Genomic DNA, 20,211 nt, shown 5'->3' on the forward strand with positions numbered 1-20,211 from the left:
CCAAAAATTGAGTACCGTAAAGGATCTTATAAACGGGGGGACGTTTAACCAATGTATTAAACCCAGGTGCATTGGGTTCTAATTTCAGTATCATGTTTAATAATGGCCTGCATAGCAAGCGTTTCTTGACATTGAGCAAGACGCTACTTCCTCACCAGTGTTTGATTTAAGTTACTGGAATTCCTATGTCGCTTATTTTTTTAGCTAAGAGGGAAGCGGGATAGGGGGGGGGGGGGGGGGGGGCGGGGTGATACAAACTTGTAAGCTAGGGGAGGGCGTTCTTTAGGTAGGGGACGTTTGTTAGATCGTTTACGTTACGAGTTCAAGCGTCCATGTTTCTTATTTAAGGGGGGACGTTAAGGGGTGAGGGCATGTTTAAGAGTGGGCTTAAATAAGCGGATAGGGTTGAAGTAATGTATCCTGGAAAATCTCATAGTAAGCCACAACAAACAAAATAGGAAGAAAAGGACTCGCTGGCCTCTATAAAAACTAGATAAAATCGACGGCTATGGCTACCGTCGGGAAGGTGCTTGAGGGCGAGAATTTTTTTTTTCTAGGTCAAACCTGTTCGCTCTAGTTTCTCTTAATTGCGCGCATATATATTAGAGATGTATATAGGAAATACCCAATGTAGTTATGAACACAATTTGATTCTGCATTTAGGAACGCATCACACTGCCATCTGAGCCTCGACATGTTCCTAGTATTTAAAAAAGTTCTTATAAAAAATGACTGACTATTAGTGCACAAATTAACGAACATTGATGTCTGTGGTGTAAGTTACGGAAATAAATAAATAAATGTTCGAGCCACCCTAAATCATTTGAATAGAAATTGAAAACAAGCACACTTAGGCTAAAGGCAAGGCGAAATTCCAGAGAAAATAAAATCGAGTCAGTAACTCAGCTGGCTGGAATGGACTGGAACATGTTATCTCAAATATCAAATGGTCCCTTGGTTACGTTGGTTGACCGGAATTGCGTGTTACGATTATCAGTTTTTACAAGTGCGCGTGAGAATTGAACTTTCATACCTTCTCTCTTGAGTAATACTCTTTCCGCTCTTGCTTCCGACAGACGTGTAATTAAAAGTCAATATCCCACATGGAAGTGTTCGTGACAATAGGAGGCCATTCAAGAGTAATCCCGGAAGAATTTGTGTCATTTATAGTTTGTAATTTATCAATACAAACTTCGCAAATTGACAAAAATACGATTCTCGTATCAATGTTGATAGAAACTTAGCATTTGGTTGGTATTCTATCACAATTATTATTTTTTTAACTGGGACAGTTCAGTTCAATTTATCTAACTTGGCCAACTTTAAAAGGGTCGATTCTACAAAATTAACCTATGATTTTACAATGGGATCACTTTCCTCATATTAAAAAAAGGTTTTCGCTTGTCAAATATTGATTTCAGAATAAGAGACGGGAAGGATTGTGTGGAAATTTCTTGAGTTGTTTTTCTGATTGTCCTAGCCTATTGCAGTGGGGTAGTTTCTTTTACCCGGACAGGCGTTTCCGTGTTGTCAGTGGTCATGTAGACGTGTTATTAGGACATAGTGTGTTTTAACAACCTATAAAAACAGCTCGACGCGCTAGACGAGACACTAAGACAGACGAGTCGCTGATTCTCAAATCACCAGCCTGACATAAACAAGGTAAGATGTGAATAACCGTACTCGTACAAGAAGAAATTGTAGAGGAAAATAGGCATTCAAGGCCTTAATTTGTATCTTTTATTCATTAAATTTGGTAATAACAGAAATATCATATTACAACCCATTAGTTTGAAAAGAAAATGACTATTATCTTATTAACTTTATTGATCATTCTTTTTTAATTAGCAAAGTAGTGAAAATGGCTTCGACGCGCTGAAGTATCAAGTACTTCCCCAAAATAGAGAAATAAGAAAATCAAAACCAAACCAAAATAGAAAATCCAGGGATACAATATTTTATTATTTTATTTTTATTTTTGTCACAATTTATCTCTTATTGCAATGAATTGTTAATGTCCTCCGGTTCAATCATTATTGCCTTGCTCACATGTTTTTCCATGTCCTGTTGTCTGACAGTCAACACCCTCTCAAGGCCATTACAGATATGCGCTCATGTGTTCTCTTTCTGTTTTTTTTTTTATTAACCTTCAGTTTGAACTTTACGATTCATTCAACAATTATTTCAGCAGCAACTAGATTGTTTAAAAAAGAGGAAAACACTATTACATTGAGTGGCATCACTTTTGCATAACTGATTTGTATAATTCCACGGAGGTTTTGGGACTGTATTTGTTTTTCTTCAATTCATCTTATGTAGTTATAAAGAGGAATAAAATAATACAGGCTTATTTAAATTTAAGTACTGTTAGTCTTTCATAATTTCTGTCGATTGCTTTTTATAGAGAGACTAAATAAAACCTCGTTAGCGAAGATACAGTTTAGTGTACTCGTATACTTTCTACAAGTACGCGATTACTCCCGACGGGGTGGTACAAAGTGGAATCATATAGTTTCCTACTATGGTGGAGTGAAACCAGAAAGATACGCCTTCGTTATTGTTTTCATTCGATATTAGGAGACAAATCGTGCAAAAAAAAAAAAAAAAAACTAAAAACAAGACTTCGTGCGTTACTAAAACAGATTCAATCGAACAAATCCTAATCGTATCCTCAAATCAGTCTTTCAAAGCGGATGCCTTCTCACTCATTATCATACTTCTAGGATGACAAAATAGCGGTTGTTGACAGGCGCGTACATAGGGTGCGCGCGCATCCCCCCTTGGCGACCAAAAAGTGGGTCATTTCTTATTAAGGAATCTTCAAATACTATGCTTTTTCCATGTGATACCTATGACTACGCACCTGATACCGACGCTTTTACAATGTGCCTCGCTAAAATTGAGATCAACGAAAAATACGACTTGCTCGTGATGAAAATACCATACAAAACGCCGTCTAGGTAGAAGTCAATCGAATATGAAGTCGTATCTCATCCTAGCAATCTTGGTATTCATTAAAAAAAAAAAAAACTTTTTACAGGAACGACCAATGACGTGGCTCAGATAGCAAAAAAAACTGTTTTTTTATTTTGATGCGTTCTGAAATATAGAATTAAATTGTATTTATAATAACAACCTTGATATTATAGCTATTGATCATTTGTGTAATTCCTTTCCTAATAACTCGTAAAGAACTTTCTCAGCCTCTCAGCTCCGAAATTAAGAACGACCAGCCCTCAACTAAAAATTCTTATAAAAAATAGTTTAATATCAGTGGCATTCACAGGATAGAGTACAGAATCTTAAAATCTCACGGGCTTCGGCTTCCGGTGTTTGGTCACTATTTAGTGTCTTTTTCTTTCAGATGAAGTTCTCAGTTTTCCTCTGTCTCGTTGGACTGGCCCTCGTGGTCCACGAGGCCCGTGAGGCTCAAGCCAAGCCTTCCTATCAAGGATGTATGGAGGGTTGCGAAGAGCTCTACTACATGTGCCGTCAGTTCTGCCACGGTCACCAGTGCCGTGGGTGCACTTTATTCGCCTCGCACTGTCGTCAAAATTGTAACACGAAGTAGACACGATGCAAGCCCGAACATTACACGAAGATTACGTCATATACGGGACCTTTGCCATATATTTTCTCAGATGTACCTCGCTCCGTTAGATATGTCCTAGGTGTATGTTATGATATCCTGTTACTAGTATAGCTGCACGTTAGTAATGTGATATAAATAAAGTTGGCAGTGAAGCTATTTATGCTTTGTATAGTTTGCTTTATTTTAAAGCTTTATTAGTTTGCTTTATTTTAAGTTGTCGATTCTTTTTAGAAAAATGAGACAGCGTTTTCTTTTCGCTATTTACAGTTAATGTTACATTTTGGTTCCACAACCTAGCTTGCAAGAACCAATTGAGGCGTCAAAGTTAGCCTGACTTATTAAACGCGCCGAGTTAGCTTTACTTTATGGCGCGTTATTACACAGTATCATGAATTAAGCTACTTTCAGGAAGGTATAATCAGCGTCCATCCCTTATCTCCCAATAATTCCTCAGAAAGAATTATCGGGTTTCCTTAGCTGGCAAAAGTTGTGACGTCAAAAGGATAATCTCCTCGTCCCAGATCCCACGCCTCCTGATAGTTCATGTACAAGCACAGGAAATCAAGTAAAAACGCCAGAAAATAGATTGGAATAAAATGATAAAAGCACTGAAACGTACTATTGTCCCGCAAACCTGCGGATAACTGTTTTTTTTTTTATATCACTTTGAGCAATACTTCTCGATTCTTTGCACTAATTCTTGGAATTTCTGAGAAGGAATGTTCTCGGAACACTGGGTCATATCAATATATAACAGCTTAGCAAACACGGGTCCCAGCTGACCCGCGGGTGGCCACGGGATCTCCTCGAACAGAAGCGGGATTATCGGCTTCTTCAGTAGACCACCCAGTGTCGCCTCGCATTGACAGTTCTCAGAGGCACAGTAGCGCGACGTCACGCAACACAGCATTACCTTTAAGGAAATGCACAATAACTGATTAGCAACGCCCTAGGCATGGCGTGACTTCACAGCCAGGTCACGCAAGCGATCGATCCACATAAGTCAGCCTGGTGTCGAACAGAAAGAAGTAAGATTTGGCACACAAGGTGAGGGTAACAGAGTCGCAAGAGTCAGACACGTGCGTCACGGAAAAGTAAGCGTGGCATGATCACGTGACAGCCTTACCTTGGCGCCTCTGACGCCGGCGTCTATGGAGGCGTAGAGAAAGTCCCCGCCTCCCATCTGCCCCACGTCCATCCAGCACTCGATACCAGCCTCCCGCAGCTGGCGACCCAGCTCTAGCGCAGTTTTCTGCATGTCCCACTGGTACGAGAGAAATACCGGGGGACTGGAACTAGGACTAGCCACGGGGATTGGTGCCTTTGCTGAATCGGTCGAGTCTTTGAATGATAAGGTACATTCCCATGAGTAAACAGGATTTATGCACGGAATATAAAAGCTTGTCTGCCACACCATTGTTGTTTTCAAATAACATTCCACTTATAAGGCACATAATGTGCTAAAATCTCGAAATAACCATCTAAAAAACGAATTAAATCGAAAATGTCGCATTGGTTTTCCCAAATCAGCCAATGAAAATAGTGCTTTTTCACACTTTGCTAGAATGACGAAACGGCGGATGACAGAAGACCGCACCAATTTCTTTTTTCGGTTTAAACTACTGCCACAAACACGCAAAGAAAAAGTATTCTTGTTTTCATTATGGTGGCATTTGAAGACATTTCGCTGTAATTTACACTGCGTTTCGGCGCCCAAACTGTCTTTTTCTAAATTCTAAAAGTCGCTATTCAAACGCTGTTCTGTGTCTAATGCAAGTGTTAATGGGACTGAAAAAAGTCGACTTGGTTTATTTGCATTGGAACAGCCCATAGAACGGCGTCTGCCCAAGGGTTAGTCAAAACTCAGAAACGAATAATTTTACACAACAGCCCGTCGTACCTTGCGCGCATGCCTCAGCCCCCTGAAGTGCGTCACCGCAGTGCTTCCTCCCCAGGTCTCCGCGTCCAACCTTGACCAGTGCTCTTCCCAGATTATCGAGTGTAGCCGCTGACGCATTGATCTCATGCCAGCGGCGCAGCACCAGGAAGGATTGCTCGTACAGTTGCTTCTCATCAGCTTCGATTTGGTCCAATTCGGCGTTGTCCAATAGGAGCGCTCGTCCCAGGGCTTTCCATGCGGGGCCTATCTCACGGGCCAGGAGCATAAAGGTGTCTCGTGACACGATGCTCGACCCAGACTTAGGGAGCGGCTCTGAAGACGTCTGAAAACAAACAAAAAAAATGATGCAAATCTTCAGATGTTTTTTAACTACCAGGCCGTTTCCACACGTTCAAATAAGGTTGCACTGGATAATCCATACTTGAGGTCGTAACCCGCGTCGTTGCCGTATGGGTATCAAATAAAAGAGCAAATAAATGCAATTAAAACAAACCCAGATATCATAGTGCGACGCACGCTACCGTGGCCATCAAGACAAAGTTTACCATGTGACGCGCGCTACGATGACCACGAATACAAAGTTTACCATGCGACGCACGCTACCGTGGCCACCAATACAAAGTTTACCATGCGAAGCGCACTACCGTGGCCACCAAGACAAAGCTAACCATGTGACGCGCGCTACCTTGACCAGCAATACAAAGTTAACCATACGACGTGCGCTACCGAGACCAACATTACAATGTTAACCATACGACGTGCGCTACCATGACCAGCAATATAAAGTTAACCATGCGACGCGCACTAACGTGGCCACCAATACAAAGTTAACCATGTGACGCGCGCTACGATGACCACGAATACAAAGTTTACCATGCGACGCACGCTACCGTGGCCACCAATACAAAGTTTACCATGCGAAGCGCACTACCGTGGCCACCAAGACAAAGCTAACCATGTGACGCGCGCTACCTTGACCAGCAATACAAAGTTAACCATACGACGTGCGCTACCGAGACCAACATTACAATGTTAACCATACGACGTGCGCTACCATGACCAGCAATATAAAGTTAACCATGCGACGCGCACTAACGTGGCCACCAATACAAAGTTAACCATGTGACGCGCGCTACGATGACCACGAATACAAAGTTTACCATGCGACGCACGCTACCGTGGCCACCAATACAAAGTTTACCATGCGAAGCGCACTACCGTGGCCACCAAGACAAAGCTAACCATGTGACGCGCGCTACCTTGACCAGCAATACAAAGTTAACCATACGACGTGCGCTACCGAGACCAACATTACAATGTTAACCATACGACGTGCGCTACCATGACCAGCAATATAAAGTTAACCATGCGACGCGCACTAACGTGGCCACCAATACAAAGTTAACCATGCGACGCGGATTACCGTGGCCACCAAGACAAAGCTAACCATGCGACGCGCAATACCGTGACCACCAATACAAAGTTAACCATGCGACGCACGCTACCGTGGCCACCAATACAAAGTTAACCATGCGACGCGCCTTACCGTGGCCACACAGCTAACCATGCGACGCGCGCTACCTTGACCAGCAATGCAATGAATACATGAACTTCTTGACTCACTACCTCGATTTGGTACCAATCCTCCAGGCCGTGTGCTTTGGGCCGCGAACCCTTGCCGTAACTCTTTTTACAAATCAAAACTCGGCCGGAATTTATCGGCAGCAAATGAATACAGTCGTCGTCTGCACACGAAGCGACTCGATGCTTCTGACAAGGCTTGGGGCCCGCGATGCATGATGGGCACATCACGCAAAACTGGTAACGCATGTTTCGGAGCCAAGGGCATTCAAGTGACATGTCTTGTAAGGTTTGCTCAATAAAGGCCCGGATGACTGGCGCGGGGGAGCGTGACACAGGAGAGCGTGACACAGTAGCTGCTTCCTCGTCATCGCAGTCTGTTGCTATTGACTGTAACACAATCTTGATGTAGCTTTTTCGGCAAACAATTATCAATTCGTAGTCTGCTTCAGCACCAATAATAAACCTGGAGACGTTTCTATATAAGTTTGGTTCATTTTTACACTCTCCGCTAGAAATCCAAGAGATGAATTTAGATATGAGCATCGTGTACAATCCATGTGGGACAAAACCGTCTTGGAAATGAACGTACAATGCGCATGCGTCACCAGGAGAAGGCGTCACATCAACGATACCTTCCGGGGAGGAACTTAGCTGAGCAGGGACGAAATAGCGCTTACTGTCCGAGCCCCCGATGATGTTAAACCTGGCGATGAGGCCGTAATGCTCCATCATGGCCAAGATGTCCTCCTGGGAGTGACCGCTGGCCACTACCTCGCTGAACACGTGCTCGGCTAACGCCATATGCAAAATTCCATTTTCCTCCAGCTCGGCCCAGTACTCCGCAAACAAGGCGTTCTAAGTAAAAAAAATAAAAGCATTAATGAAGACAATGTTGGAAACTTTTTTACAAGACACATACCAATGTCACTTGAAGCCGCATTGTTACCAGTTGACTTCCGTTCGATTACGTAACAATCTTCGATGATTTTTAACGGAAAACGCGGAAAATATTTTAAATTGTAAAAGCAGTGTGTCTATTGGAAGTTTTTTTGAGGATGTGACTGATAATTTAGAGCGGATGGCCTGTTTTATTACGCGGATTCTAATAGATTGCTTTGTCTTCTGTCGGTTGAGGTTTCCGTCGAACCTCCGGAGGTAAACTGGTGACAATGCGGCTTAAAGCTGTTTAGGTTCCGATGGCGCTCCTTTAAGGGATGGAAAGCCTATATTATGCCCATATTTACCGCTGACACCGCTTACCTGCTCATCAAAAGGCCTGATGGTAATCAGACGTCTAAACAGATCTATTAGCCACTGAGCTTGCAGTACCACCGTCCCACCATGCATTACGATGACCCCAAGGTCATGGTAGAAATTCAACATGGCGGATATCTCTCGACTGTCGTCGATGAAGCAAACTTCGTTGACAATTCTCTCAAGGTCTGTCAGGGCGAGATGGTAGGTTTTCCCCTGCACTAGAGTCTCCACTACCTGTAAAGTAAACAAACACTTAAACTGACTGAAATATGAGGGTCGTACCAACTCGAAAACCACCTTCCATTGTAATTTGAGAACACAGTACATAGTGTTCCTAAAGAGCGAAATGATGCTAGCTTAACATAATAGGATTAAAAAAGTGAATTAGCAATTTAAAATGGCTGGAATTAAAACCAGCGTCTAAGCTATCCCTAAGCAGGTATAAATTATGTGATATCCTAGAATTATAAACGCAAAAATAATCCATTCTGAGTGGTAAAAGCTTGTATAACCAAGACAAACCTTCTCGAAGTTGAACCAGCGCACAGGTACATCTTCTCCCATATAAGGTTCCGTCCTAAGCACTTCACCGATGGTCTTTTGCAGGAGCTGAACTCCCTTATCTCCTGATGAGAGAGTGTTGTTCACGACAACAAACGGCTTAACCACGTGCTGCTGATAGCTTTTCCCTTGAAGACTTTTTTTAATGTGCATCTCCATCTTCTTGGGATCCTCGAAGGCCATGTCCTCGTGGGTTCCAACTATGATAACTGGTGGCCGCAAATACGGAAGCTTCTGGTCCGTTTTGCCTTCATCCTTTACAACATCGCTATCTCCATCCTCGTCTCCTCGTTGAATGCTATGGATGGAAACTAACCATGATAAGATACCTTCCAGATTAGTCTGTCGGTCAGGGTTTTCCAGCAAGACGTCATAAACTCCCTGGCGCACGCAAGGCTCTGCTTCAGCGTTTAAGTCTTTCTTCAGGTTATACACTAGAAGGTACACTGCCCTGGGTGACAGGAAGACAGGATGAGAGGCGTAGTACAGATGTTGCCCAGCAAAGTCCCAGATACTGACTACTGTCTCCCGACTTGCTGGATATTCCTGGTTAATATCCACGTTCTGAAGGTACTGGATTACCAAGTTTGTCACGTCCTCTGGAATCGCGTCTTGGATTTTGATTTGCAAGTTGTCTAGGGATACTTCGGGTTCTTCAGCGGATAATTCTTTAGAAGCGGAGGCCTCGCAAGAAAAAGTAGTTTCGTTTTGTTCTTCGGCAACGTCGTTGGGTAACGGAGGTGTATCCGATCTTGATCTAGAATCATCCTATAAGAAAACAAAAGTCTATGTCAGCGAAAACTACAAAAAAAAAAAAAAAAAAAAAAAAAACAGGCAACAGAGTTTGAACAAAATAAATTAATAAACAATAAGTCGGAATAGAGTAAATGTGTCATCTGCCAGTATTTGTAACATCGATTCCTCAGCATTCCTCAGCTTAGATTTATCACAGTAGAGGAAAAGCTAGACAGCTGATAAGTGTCCGCGCCCGACCCAGAGGACATACTTGTACCACTGCAAAACTGGTGAATTGAGTGAATCCTGCAATACCGGAATACCTTAATGGTGACAAATATATTATGAAAAGTAATTTATATTATTAGGATACTTTAGAATGTAACGACACTTTACCTGATTCAACTTGGTTTGTTCATCGTGACTGGAATGCTCGTGGTCTGGGAGGGATTGTTGTGATTGGTGTAGCTCATCATGCTGCTGTTTCTCTTCTGGCTCCTTTCTTGTTAACTCATCCACCATTATGCGTGCGATGTCATCAGCAAATTCTGAGGCTAACGCCTTTCTACTAGTTGGACGCCAGTTTTTCACTTGGTCTATATCCACCTCAAATGTAGATGGATCCACCTCGATTCCCTCGGTGCTCACTTCACGAGGGTCAAATGGAAGTCCGAGCAGAGACTTTTTCAGACTCGTCTTTCCCGCGCGATCTTGACCAATCAGCATGATGCGCCCGCGATACACCTGGACCTTGCCTTCAAGCAGCGCCTTTCGGTACGCATGCTCCGCCTCAGGCCCTCGCGCAGTGATTTCAACCGGGACTAGATATTATAAGCATGTGTAGATAAGTAGTTAAAATAATGCAATGGCTATTTCCATCGTTCATTATTCAATGATGCATCTCTCACCCTGTCCAGAAAGTTCCTCAGACGGTGGACGCTCATCGCCGTCTGCCACTGGAACAGATTGCTGGCTCAACTCAGAAGTTGGCCCTACTGATCCAGCAAAAAATGGGCGTTACTTCACTTTTATCAAAATTATACCTAAAAGCGTGCTATATCAAAAGAAAATTTACTGTACTGTAAATATGCGGTGTAAATGTTTGGTCCTACATATGTAAGAAATGTTCACAAGTCGGTTTTATTTCTTTACTATTACTAGAATGTGCAGTGACTTCTTATAACAGTAGACAGTAAGAGCATACCTTCAGGGTTTAGTATGGTTGCCATGGAACTATCAAAAAGCCCCAGCTGGCCGTCTTCTTTTTCGCCAAACCAAAGATCTTCCCCAGACTTGTGAGATTTGCTGGAGAGAAATGGATCTATGACAAGTCATGCAGAAAGATTGAATCGACGAGCAATACGAACAGTTAAGCCTATTGGAATTCAACAGGGTCTGCTATGGCGACTGTTTTTGTTTTTGTTTTTGGGGAGTCTAAAAATGCATATGAGGGTTATCTTACTCTACAAACCTTGTGCAGTTTTTCGAGATAAGAAGGACCTGTTCGCCATTGTCGAAAGACAAGTCTCCAACAGCAGTTGATGTGTAGCTACCAGTCATTTGGACTATTGGAGGGAAACTCTACAGGTAAGCATAAAACAAATATCAGCCTTCAATAGCAGATCCAAGAAGTGGAGGTGACGGGAATTTTATATGAAATTTATTAGATGTGTCCTCTTCAGAAATTCCCCTCAGGGGTTTCATTTAGCCGGAAATGCCAGCCACTATTTTCCAAGCACCGGCTACTTCTTTAAAAAAAAAACAATGTTTTTGTCCTATTTCAGGACATCTACAATTGTAAATGAAATAATTTAGATGGATTCCTGACCTTGCTAGTGACAAATGCCATGATCTCCTCAAGTGAAGGGCGACCCAGTTTGTGTGAGGCCTTACTACATCGATCCAACAGGGTATACATTACTTCCGGACAAACCAAACTGAAATATGTCTTTCCAGCACTTTCCTAAAAAAAAATTTCCAAATAAAAAAGGTTAAGCTACACTTTATAATTTTATAATAAAACGTATAGCAATGACCCATACACCTGTCGCTTTTCATTGTATGATTGTGACATATACCTTTCTCTGAACAGCATTGACTATTTTGCTCTTCTGTATGACATGACAAACCCTCTCAGCAAAGTAAGCAAACCATGCCACCATGTCAGCCTTGTTGCGTATTGTTGAATTACCAAGCCAGGGGATCTGGGCGGGGCTTCTACAAATCACAGAAAGCACTGGAATCAGCTGTAAAGTCTGTTTGTATCTTGATGTTAGAGCTAGTGCTTTGGGTTCATCCATGTTATAGGTGAGTTTGAGCCATTATCATAAAACAAGCAAACATATCAGTCAATCTTGTGCTAAAAACTGTTGTTTTTCTAGCTCGCTCAGTCATTTCCTTATTAGGCATTACATACTATATTTGGAGGTCCGCTTTAATCATTTTTTCACTTTTTTTATCGCTCTAGAGCTTTGTAAGTCGAGAATTTCAACGTAAACTTGCAGGAATTCGTGTTTACTACAATTTTGCCGGCAGCCATCATGGAAATGGAGCCTAGTCCATATCGTTTTAGAATATCACAGGTCTCCCGCGCTCTCACCCCACGCTCTTTTAGACTATATAGAAAAACGACAGCCATTGATTGATATGAGGGGTATTACTGGGAACTGCAAACAAGGTTTATCAGGTTTATCATTGTTACTCCAGGTGGCATGTGAGTGGGAGATCCTAGTGCATGGCATTCAAGCAATGAATAATAAAACCCATTTGTCCAATATGTAAAATGGATCATCCCTCCATATCAAAGAATTATTATTCTCAGAATGGAACATACATTGAGGCTACTTTTTCTTGTGGATGGCAGCCCCAAAATGCAGATATTTTAATCTGAAAAGAAAAAATAATAATTTCTTTTAGAATTCCTATTTTGTTACAAATATCAGCAAAACTGCATATTTTAAAACAATAAAATAGTTTTCCTGCTGCAAGGAAAGTGATAAGTCGAACTCTCAAAAGAGAAGTTAACAGATGATAGTACACATTAGATGGCAAAAGCGAAAAAAGTTTGGATAACACTTTTTGTCTGGGTTTGGGGAGAGGGACTTCATCCTTTGTACATCAAAACACATGTCAAACATCCGGTTCCCTTTGGTAGACAGGTTTATAATTTTGACATGTCCTCTTGTCCCTGATTCCATCATCTATATGCCCTTAAGGCACACGTACACCCTTGGCAGTCAAAAACTAGGTCATTCCTTATTGAAAGATTATTGAAAAACTGTAAAAAATTATCCTATCTTCATATGATACATATGACTGCGCACCCCCTTCAGCAATTCCTGGATACTCGCCTGCACTACAGTATCTGCTGTTCATCAAATATTTACACAACAATGATAACATATTAATTGTTTCAGGCCAACTACTCACTTTGTCTTTAGCAAAGAGAAAGACAGCAGCATCACTAAGTCCGAAGTGAATCAAGTTCTTGCTTGCAATATATTGGAGTACAGACACAGCTTGAGGGAGAATCTTACACAAGCTGTGTACCGTAAGTATCTCACTTCCCTCAATAATATTACCATGAGGACAAAGCTCTAAAACCTGCAAGGATTAGAACTTGTAATAAGCTTTAAATGATAAGTAGAATCTAAACTATACCATAGTGATGTACACTTTGTCCCAGGGGGAACAAAGTTGACAAAGTTGACAAAATCAATTTTAACCCTAAGGGCATTTTGGGTGTAGTCAAACCAATTTCTCACCCTAAGAGATAGCAGTACAACAAACACACTGCCATGGTGCACATCTTTCTAATGAGAATCTTTTAGAGTGGTTTAGGATAATCAATTAGCGTGAGACCCCTAAGGGATGGCAGAATCAGAAAAATCTTTGAATACCCCCTAAGGGATAGCAGTTTAGGGAATTTTATACCCTAAAAGATAGGACAATCTGCCCTGTCTACTTTTATGGAGAACCCAAACCCCATCCCCCAGGGACTTAACACTCACCAGTCCAATAGATTCAACAAATGCCCCAAACACCACCACACCATGTAACTTGATAATATTATCATGTTTCAGCTTTGTTAGCATCTTAGCTTCATGGAGAAAGTTCTGGCTTTGTCGAGTACTTGTTGCAAACCTTAGGCATACTTTCATCTAGAGAAAAATACCATTAGTACACTTAAGGTCTTGGTAAATTTGACACCACTTTTTGTTTTTGTGCTTTTTGCAAAACCTGTATGAATTGTTCTTAAACTTTATTTTTGCAAAAAAAAAAATAAGAAATCGCATTCTAAGATGGCTAAATATGGGCCTTTGCTGTTTCCCGTGGTACTGTTGACCGTGAATTCACGCCAAATCTTTGACTTTTCTACCGTATTATTTTGAGGCTAGAACTCGAGCTTGTCTGGCGTAACCTCGCGACGGGTTTGAATATATCGCCTTCAAATTTTCGGGATCTGATAGATAATTATGCCGTGAATTAGACATGTAACACTAACAATTATGATAATTATGTGTAAGGAATTTTCGATTTTTGACTGAAGATCGCTTTTATAGCACTTTTCCCATCCAAATTTCCCCAGAAATGAGAGTTCCAGCTTTGATTCGTGATATTTTGTTGACATTGTCAAATAACAAAAAGTCCTTACACACTTTGGTAGATCATCTATCTGTCATTGAGATGCAATTATGTGCAAGTGCATGCGCAATTATGCCAAGGTACATTACGCTCTAGAGTAATCTCCATACTTTTGCGTTTGAGGCCCCAAAACTTAAACCCGGAATTAGCTATCGCAAAAATAAAACTTGCAGGAGATAATTCAATCTTTTATTTGATATATAGTTTGTACATGTAGTGAAAATTGCGGCGCTACAATATTTTTTTCCACGGACACGTTGTTTACCTTTCCCGAGACCTTAATTCTTTTATAACAACACAAATCATGCCTTTCGAATCTTAACTTTCCTTTAAGACATCACTATAACAAACACCTTGTTACCCAAACTGCAATGTATACAGTCCGTCGAACCACCATTTGGGTATGGTAAAAGATCTAATAAATGTGGGGGAGGGGCATTTATTAGTTTTCGATGGTCTAAGGGATTAAGCAAGACGGCAATTAAATTTGATTTATATAACCAGAGTTCCTATGTCATTTAATATGAAATATAGTAAGTTAGCTAGTAAGTTAAAAACTGTAGAAATACTTAACATTTTTTCCATTTTTTTACCTTTTCTCTGTTTGGCTTTGCCCATGTTGCCTCATTGACAATGCCAGAGTAAGGTCCACGTCCTATCCTTTGAGTGATTGAAAGATCTTTTAGAGAAATAATGGGAATACCATCCTCCTTGAGTTTGGCTTCATAATCTACCTTTCCAATATTCTGCAAAAAAAATACATGGTTATGTAAATACTCTAGCAAACAATATTTACCAATTTACACACACTCAACATGAAGGATTTTTATTAAAGAAGTATAAGCTACATAAACAAAAGTTTACCATTGCCAATTTGTTAAAATCCAAGCTCTTTGCATTCTTTAAAGCTGCTGCAAAAAGTTCTGCACTTTGCCATGGAGTGCGGCTTTGAATTTTCTTAGTATCCATTCGCTCAAGGTCGTTGATAGAATGAACATCATGTGTATAAACTAACGACGTAAAAGATTCTTGTAGGCCTTTTTCTGCCAAGCTGAGGTATAGCCGGTCATAGTCATTCATCTCAATCGATTCCTTGTCATGCGTCTCCTTAATCAGAAAAACAACATATTTAAAAGCTTACATGAGACGATTTTAAAGTGCTGATCGGATGGCATTATTCATAGTTCCATTTGAATTAAAATCCAGGCCCGTAGCCATGGAGGGGGGGGGGGGGGGGTTCGAGGGGTTCGGACGAACCCACTCACCTGGCTTGAAGGTCCGCTCAGAGCAATCAAAAATATAATAACGTTTGGCTGGAGATATACCGTGCACATCAAAATGTCTTTAAAATGACTATAAAAATCTTTTTATAATAATTATCTTTATTATTACCGCTATATGTAAAAAGTACCCTATTAAAAACATTTTAAATACAAGATTGAATTTATTTGAAGTATTGGTTGCCTAATGTAATAAGGCGAGGGGAGGGGTATACCGGAAATTTGGTCCGCTGAAATGGAAAAACGAACTACCCCGCTCAAAATCCTGGTTACGGGCCTGAAATCAGAGATTTAATTTACATTTCTCACCCACCTCATGCCTTAAAGCTCCAGTTAGCTTTTCCAAAAGACCTTTTCTACCTGGAAACAATGTCTTTCTCATCATTAAATGGTTATAATAACTTGAAGGACAATTTTTTAATGTTAATTCCGGTCTGATAAGCGAATATTGACAGGCTTTCCTTGCAAAACAAATACTACCCACAAGCCTGCTCGATGTTTTAACATATATTAACATTTAAAAATATTTTAGATTGTGTTAGTTCTTTTATATATTTCTTTTTTTTATTGATCTCAAACTGATTCTTTTTTTTTTTTTTAGAAAATGTATAAAATATTGTACCACAATGAATCAAATTCACCCAAATCAATGTTTGCTGTTATTCCACTTCATTATACTCGCGTTAAAAAGTATTCACCAGAGTCCTGGGACCTAGAGAGGTAGTCACGTGAAGCATCTCATCCTATCACGTGGTCAGTGCGTGGCTTCTACCCAGTCGGCGCAGCGTGGCTCTTCCTCTTTGATCGAACTCGGTTTCGCCGGTCGAATACCAAACTACATTTAACGTACCCTTTACCATCTCAATCCTAGGCTTTGTACCCTCAATACTTAGCGGTAAGTGAGATCAATACATATTCTTTGTTCTAGTTCGTGATTTTCTGCCGTTTGGGGCTAGTAATCGGGAGATTCCTGGGTTTATAAATTTTGAGTTAGCCGTTTCATTGCACCGGCATTTCGATCGAACACCAAGTCATCCTTAGCTTCTACTGTCTACTAAAGACGACCTCATTACCCATATTTTATATATTTGACTATCAAAAGAGATACCTCTATTTGTATTAAGGTTTCTCCTATGTTAACTAGCTGTCCGCTTGCATGTCGTCGCCATTTCTCGTCGTTTTCGTCGCTCACGTGTTTGAAGACGAAGGGTCTTGTACTATACTCCCCCGGAATTTATAATTATATTCTTTTTACGTCTGAACATTCTCGATGACGCTTTGCTGTAATGCTTTTTCTGTCCGTTAAACTAGGTCAGTTTAGTGTTACATGTCTAATTCACTCGAATGACTCGACTCTTTGCTCACTTATCGATAACATCCGACTTACGCTAGCTCCCCTCCCGACAGATTGCGCAACAATTCCTAGTTTCAGCGCTTTTACTTTACAACAAGAAAAGGTTTTATGTGTAAAAAATAGCTCGCAGTTTTTATGGCTCTCTCATTCTTCTGATCCGACAAAGGTACGCCGGCATTCGCATTGATTTATGAAAATGATTGTTTATAGCAACTCGGATAAGCAGAAAAAAAAGTATTTAGTATTGTTATTATCATGCGGCTCTTATGTTTTTGCACTTGTGGGATAGCATTTCTATAGCAAATTTCTAAATGTGTTATTTTTAATGAAGGAGGTGCTATGTTGCATTGTTTCACTGCTCATTGGCTCCAGTTCTTACAATTATTTCGTTTGCTAAATAGATGGCAAGCCAAAAGAAACTTCACTTCGTTGAGAATTTTGGTCTTAGCGGTGCTGCCGCCATTATTTCCAAGACCGCTGCTGCTCCCATTGAGCGTGTAAAGCTGCTGGTCCAGAACCAGGATGAGATGTTGAAAGCAGGACGCCTGGATCATCCTTACAAAGGCGTCATCGACTGTACCTCAAGAACATACAGATCTGAAGGATTTCTTTCCTTCTGGAGAGGTATGCATGATTCTTAGAGACTGGTCAATGGCTGTAAACTCTTTTCCACCTGCATTTGAATAGATGTATCAGAACAATAATTTTAGTAAAACTGGTAGTATAATGTTCAAGTTAGATTTTTAAATATAAATTTCACCCTCAATTACTGCACAGTTTTTGTTAGAGGCTATCTAGCTATGTTGCAACCCCATTCACTATCAAACGGGACAAGAAACCATTTTCTCCCGCATTTGAATAGATGTATCAGAACAATAATTTTAGTAAAACTGGTAGTATAATGTTCAAGTTAGATTTTTTAATATAAATTTTACCCTCAATTACTGCACAGTTTTTGTTAGAGGCTATCTAGCTATGTTGCAACCCCATTCACTATCAAACGGGACAAGAAACCATTTTCTCCCACATTTGATTATTTGTATCAGAACATAATAATTTTAGTAAAACTGGTAGTATAATGTTCAAGTTAGATTTTTAAATATAAATTTTACCCTCAATTACTGCACAGTTTTTGTTAGAGGCTATCTAGCTATGTTGCAACCCCATTCACTATCAAACGGGACAAGAAACCATTTTCTCCCACATTTGATTATTTGTATCAGAACAATAATTTTAGTAAAACTGGTAGTATAATGTTAAAGTTAGATTTTTAAATATAGATATTACCCTCAGTTACTGCACAGTTTTTGTTAGAGGCTATCTAGTTATGTTGCAACACCATTCACTATCAAGGGGGACAAGAAACCAACCCAGTTAACTGAGAGTTTGAGTAATCCGAGTTGAAAAGACAGGTACTTAAAAAGGTTTGTTGATGTTTAGCAGGGAGCTTGAGTTATCAGAGTAAAAAGGATTCATCATACTTTAAAATTAAATGACATTGTTACCAAACATGAAATTTAGTGACCATTTAGTGTCTGTTGTTTTTGCATTTCCCAATGGTTTGTTATGATTTCAGGTAACCTGGCAAACTGCATTAGGTACTTCCCCACTCAGGCTCTAAACTTTGCCTTCAAGGATCAAGTCAAGGCTCTTTTCAAGCCCAAAAAGACTGACAGCAATGCCATCAAGTTCAGCAAAAACATTGCCTCCGGTGGTGCTGCCGGTGCCATGTCTCTGTTCTTTGTCTATTCCCTTGACTACTGCCGTACAAGATTAGCCAATGATGCCAAGGTAGGAAAGAAAGGAGGAGAGCGCCAGTTCAATGGCATGATCGATGTCTACAAGAAAACCATTGCCAGTGATGGTCTTGTGGGTCTTTACCGTGGGTTTGTCATCTCATGCGTCGGGATCATCGTGTACCGTGGCTTCTACTTCGGCCTGTATGACACCCTGAAGCCTATCCTTCTGGGTGAGGATGCAGGTGTCGTCATCTCATTTGTTCTTGGTTATGGTGTAACTGTCAGTGCTGGTTTGGCTTCCTACCCCATCGACACCATCCGCCGAAGAATGATGATGACCTCTGGCGAAGCCGTTAAGTACAAGGGCTCTATCGATTGCACCATCCAGATCTTGAAGAAAGAAGGAGCTATGTCGCTGATGAAGGGAGCTGGAGCCAACATCCTCAGGGGTATGGCCGGGGCTGGTGTACTTGCTGGATTTGACAAATTCAAGGAGTTGTACGTCAACTTCCGGTTTGCGGAAAACTAATTACTTTACCGGACATATCTGGACCACATGAGAGGGTTTTGTGTTGCGCAAGCAAATGCTTGTGGAATGAATTTGTAAAGAGTGATAGGAGAAACACAGCGCATTGTCTGCTAGGGTTTTAGAAGTTTCAATTTTTGTAAGGAGAAATTTGTAAAATCACCAGTGTGGCTTTGCAAAATGTATTTATACTACGTGCTGTAATGGTCTTCTCTAGTATGTCAATAAAATAAAATCACAATTGTAAAATATTTAATTGTACTTGTTAAAGAACACCCAATCACACCACCATTTTTGATCATGCTCAGTAACAGGTCACACAAAGCATCCAATTCTTTTCATCTACAATGTATCAGGTCATTTGTAGATAATTTCTTTGAAGTTTTCTGACCAATACACTATTGTTATTTCAATGATACAACTACCAATACACAAAAAAAAAAAACAATGGAATGGTGGGCCTTTACATCTCACTATCACAGGAGGAAATTAGCCTCCATGCAGAGGAACTCTAACAAGTTATTCTGCAAGTAGGCTAGAGGGAATCCTTTTAAAAAGTGAGAAGTAACGACAACTGCAATTTTCAATATGCTGCTCTTGTCAATGATTTACTCTAACAAGTTATTCTGCAAGCAGGCTAGAGGGAATCCTTTTAAAAAGTGAGAAGTAACGACAACTGCAATTTTCAATATTCTGCTCTTGTCAATGATTTCCAACTGCTAAAATGCATTCTGGCTTCTTATTGATGCTAACAATTATATTTGGTGATTTTGAATTGATCAGTGCCGAGAGGTGATTTGAGTGCTGGCCAATCGATCTACTTCAAGGATTTTGTATGACAAGCCAGGTGATTTAGCTGTTGGAAATTGTCAGCTAAAGATTGCAGATGTTGAAAACTGCAGTTAAGTTGGTCTCTAAGGTGTCAGGGTTGCACTTTGCTCGTATTCTGAAAGCACAAAGCTGCTGAGGGCTTTGAAGTGATGCAGTGTGTAATGGCCATGGGGAAGCGGACATGCAATAAGTCTAGCAAGTAATGCAA

General features: G+C 40.6%; 2 protein-coding genes and 1 long non-coding RNA gene across 7 annotated transcripts; 2 read left to right on the plus strand and 1 right to left on the minus strand.

Annotated features, from left to right (window-relative positions):
• The first annotated feature begins 257 nt into the window (after positions 1-257).
• On the plus strand, positions 258-3,748 carry LOC125572985. Its single transcript, XR_007313907.1, has 2 exons — positions 258-1,662; positions 3,365-3,748. It is a non-coding gene; the product is annotated as an uncharacterized LOC125572985 (long non-coding RNA).
• LOC5519167 lies at positions 3,070-16,001 on the minus strand. Of its 5 annotated transcripts, none has more exons than XM_032363987.2 (18): positions 15,867-16,001; positions 15,138-15,380; positions 14,867-15,019; positions 13,640-13,789; positions 13,059-13,232; positions 12,463-12,515; positions 11,708-11,846; positions 11,458-11,592; positions 11,101-11,210; positions 10,834-10,934; positions 10,538-10,621; positions 10,026-10,450; positions 8,856-9,662; positions 8,337-8,567; positions 7,119-7,931; positions 5,493-5,814; positions 4,719-4,933; positions 3,070-4,505 (listed from the first exon to the last, which is right to left on the minus strand). In XM_032363987.2, exons 1-18 carry the CDS (start codon positions 15,936-15,938, stop codon positions 4,254-4,256), a joined length of 4,479 nt encoding a protein of 1,492 aa, XP_032219878.2. In that variant the 5' UTR covers positions 15,939-16,001; the 3' UTR covers positions 3,070-4,253. The 5 variants fall into 5 exon arrangements, with proteins under 5 accessions (XP_032219878.2, XP_032219877.2, XP_048589200.1 ...); XM_032363986.2 differs by having other exon boundaries at positions 10,538-10,624; XM_048733243.1 differs by having other exon boundaries at positions 11,092-11,210.
• A 289-nt stretch (positions 16,002-16,290) lies between these two features.
• Positions 16,291-19,421, plus strand: LOC5519153 (ADP,ATP carrier protein 3, mitochondrial). The gene is made up of 3 exons (XM_001639081.3): positions 16,291-16,448; positions 17,309-17,531; positions 18,484-19,421. Exons 2-3 carry the CDS (start codon positions 17,309-17,311, stop codon positions 19,173-19,175), a joined length of 915 nt encoding a protein of 304 aa, XP_001639131.1. The 5' UTR covers positions 16,291-16,448; the 3' UTR covers positions 19,176-19,421.
• Positions 19,422-20,211: the final 790 nt, after the last annotated feature.

Source organism: Nematostella vectensis, chromosome 10 (assembly GCF_932526225.1).
Source record: "Nematostella vectensis chromosome 10, jaNemVect1.1, whole genome shotgun sequence".
Classification (NCBI taxonomy): Eukaryota; Metazoa; Cnidaria; class Anthozoa; order Actiniaria; family Edwardsiidae; genus Nematostella; species Nematostella vectensis.

Bases quoted from the DNA above. Each gene is read 5' to 3' on its own strand.
- LOC5519167 (XM_048733242.1), bottom strand. From the start codon at position 15,938: ATGATGAGAAAGACATTGTTTCCAGGTAGAAAAGGTCTTTTGGAAAAG. The intron at 10,935-11,091 runs GTAAGATAACCC...ATTTCTCTCCAG, and splicing joins AACTGCACAAGGTTTGTAGA to CAAATCTCACAAGTCTGGGG. The intron at 7,932-8,336 runs GTAAGCGGTGTC...TTTTTTACTTAG, and splicing joins TCAGGCCTTTTGATGAGCAG to AACGCCTTGTTTGCGGAGTA.
- LOC5519153 (XM_001639081.3), top strand. From the start codon at position 17,309: ATGGCAAGCCAAAAGAAACTTCACTTCGTTGAGAATTTTGGTCTTAGC. The intron at 17,532-18,483 runs GTATGCATGATT...TTATGATTTCAG, and splicing joins ATTTCTTTCCTTCTGGAGAG to GTAACCTGGCAAACTGCATT.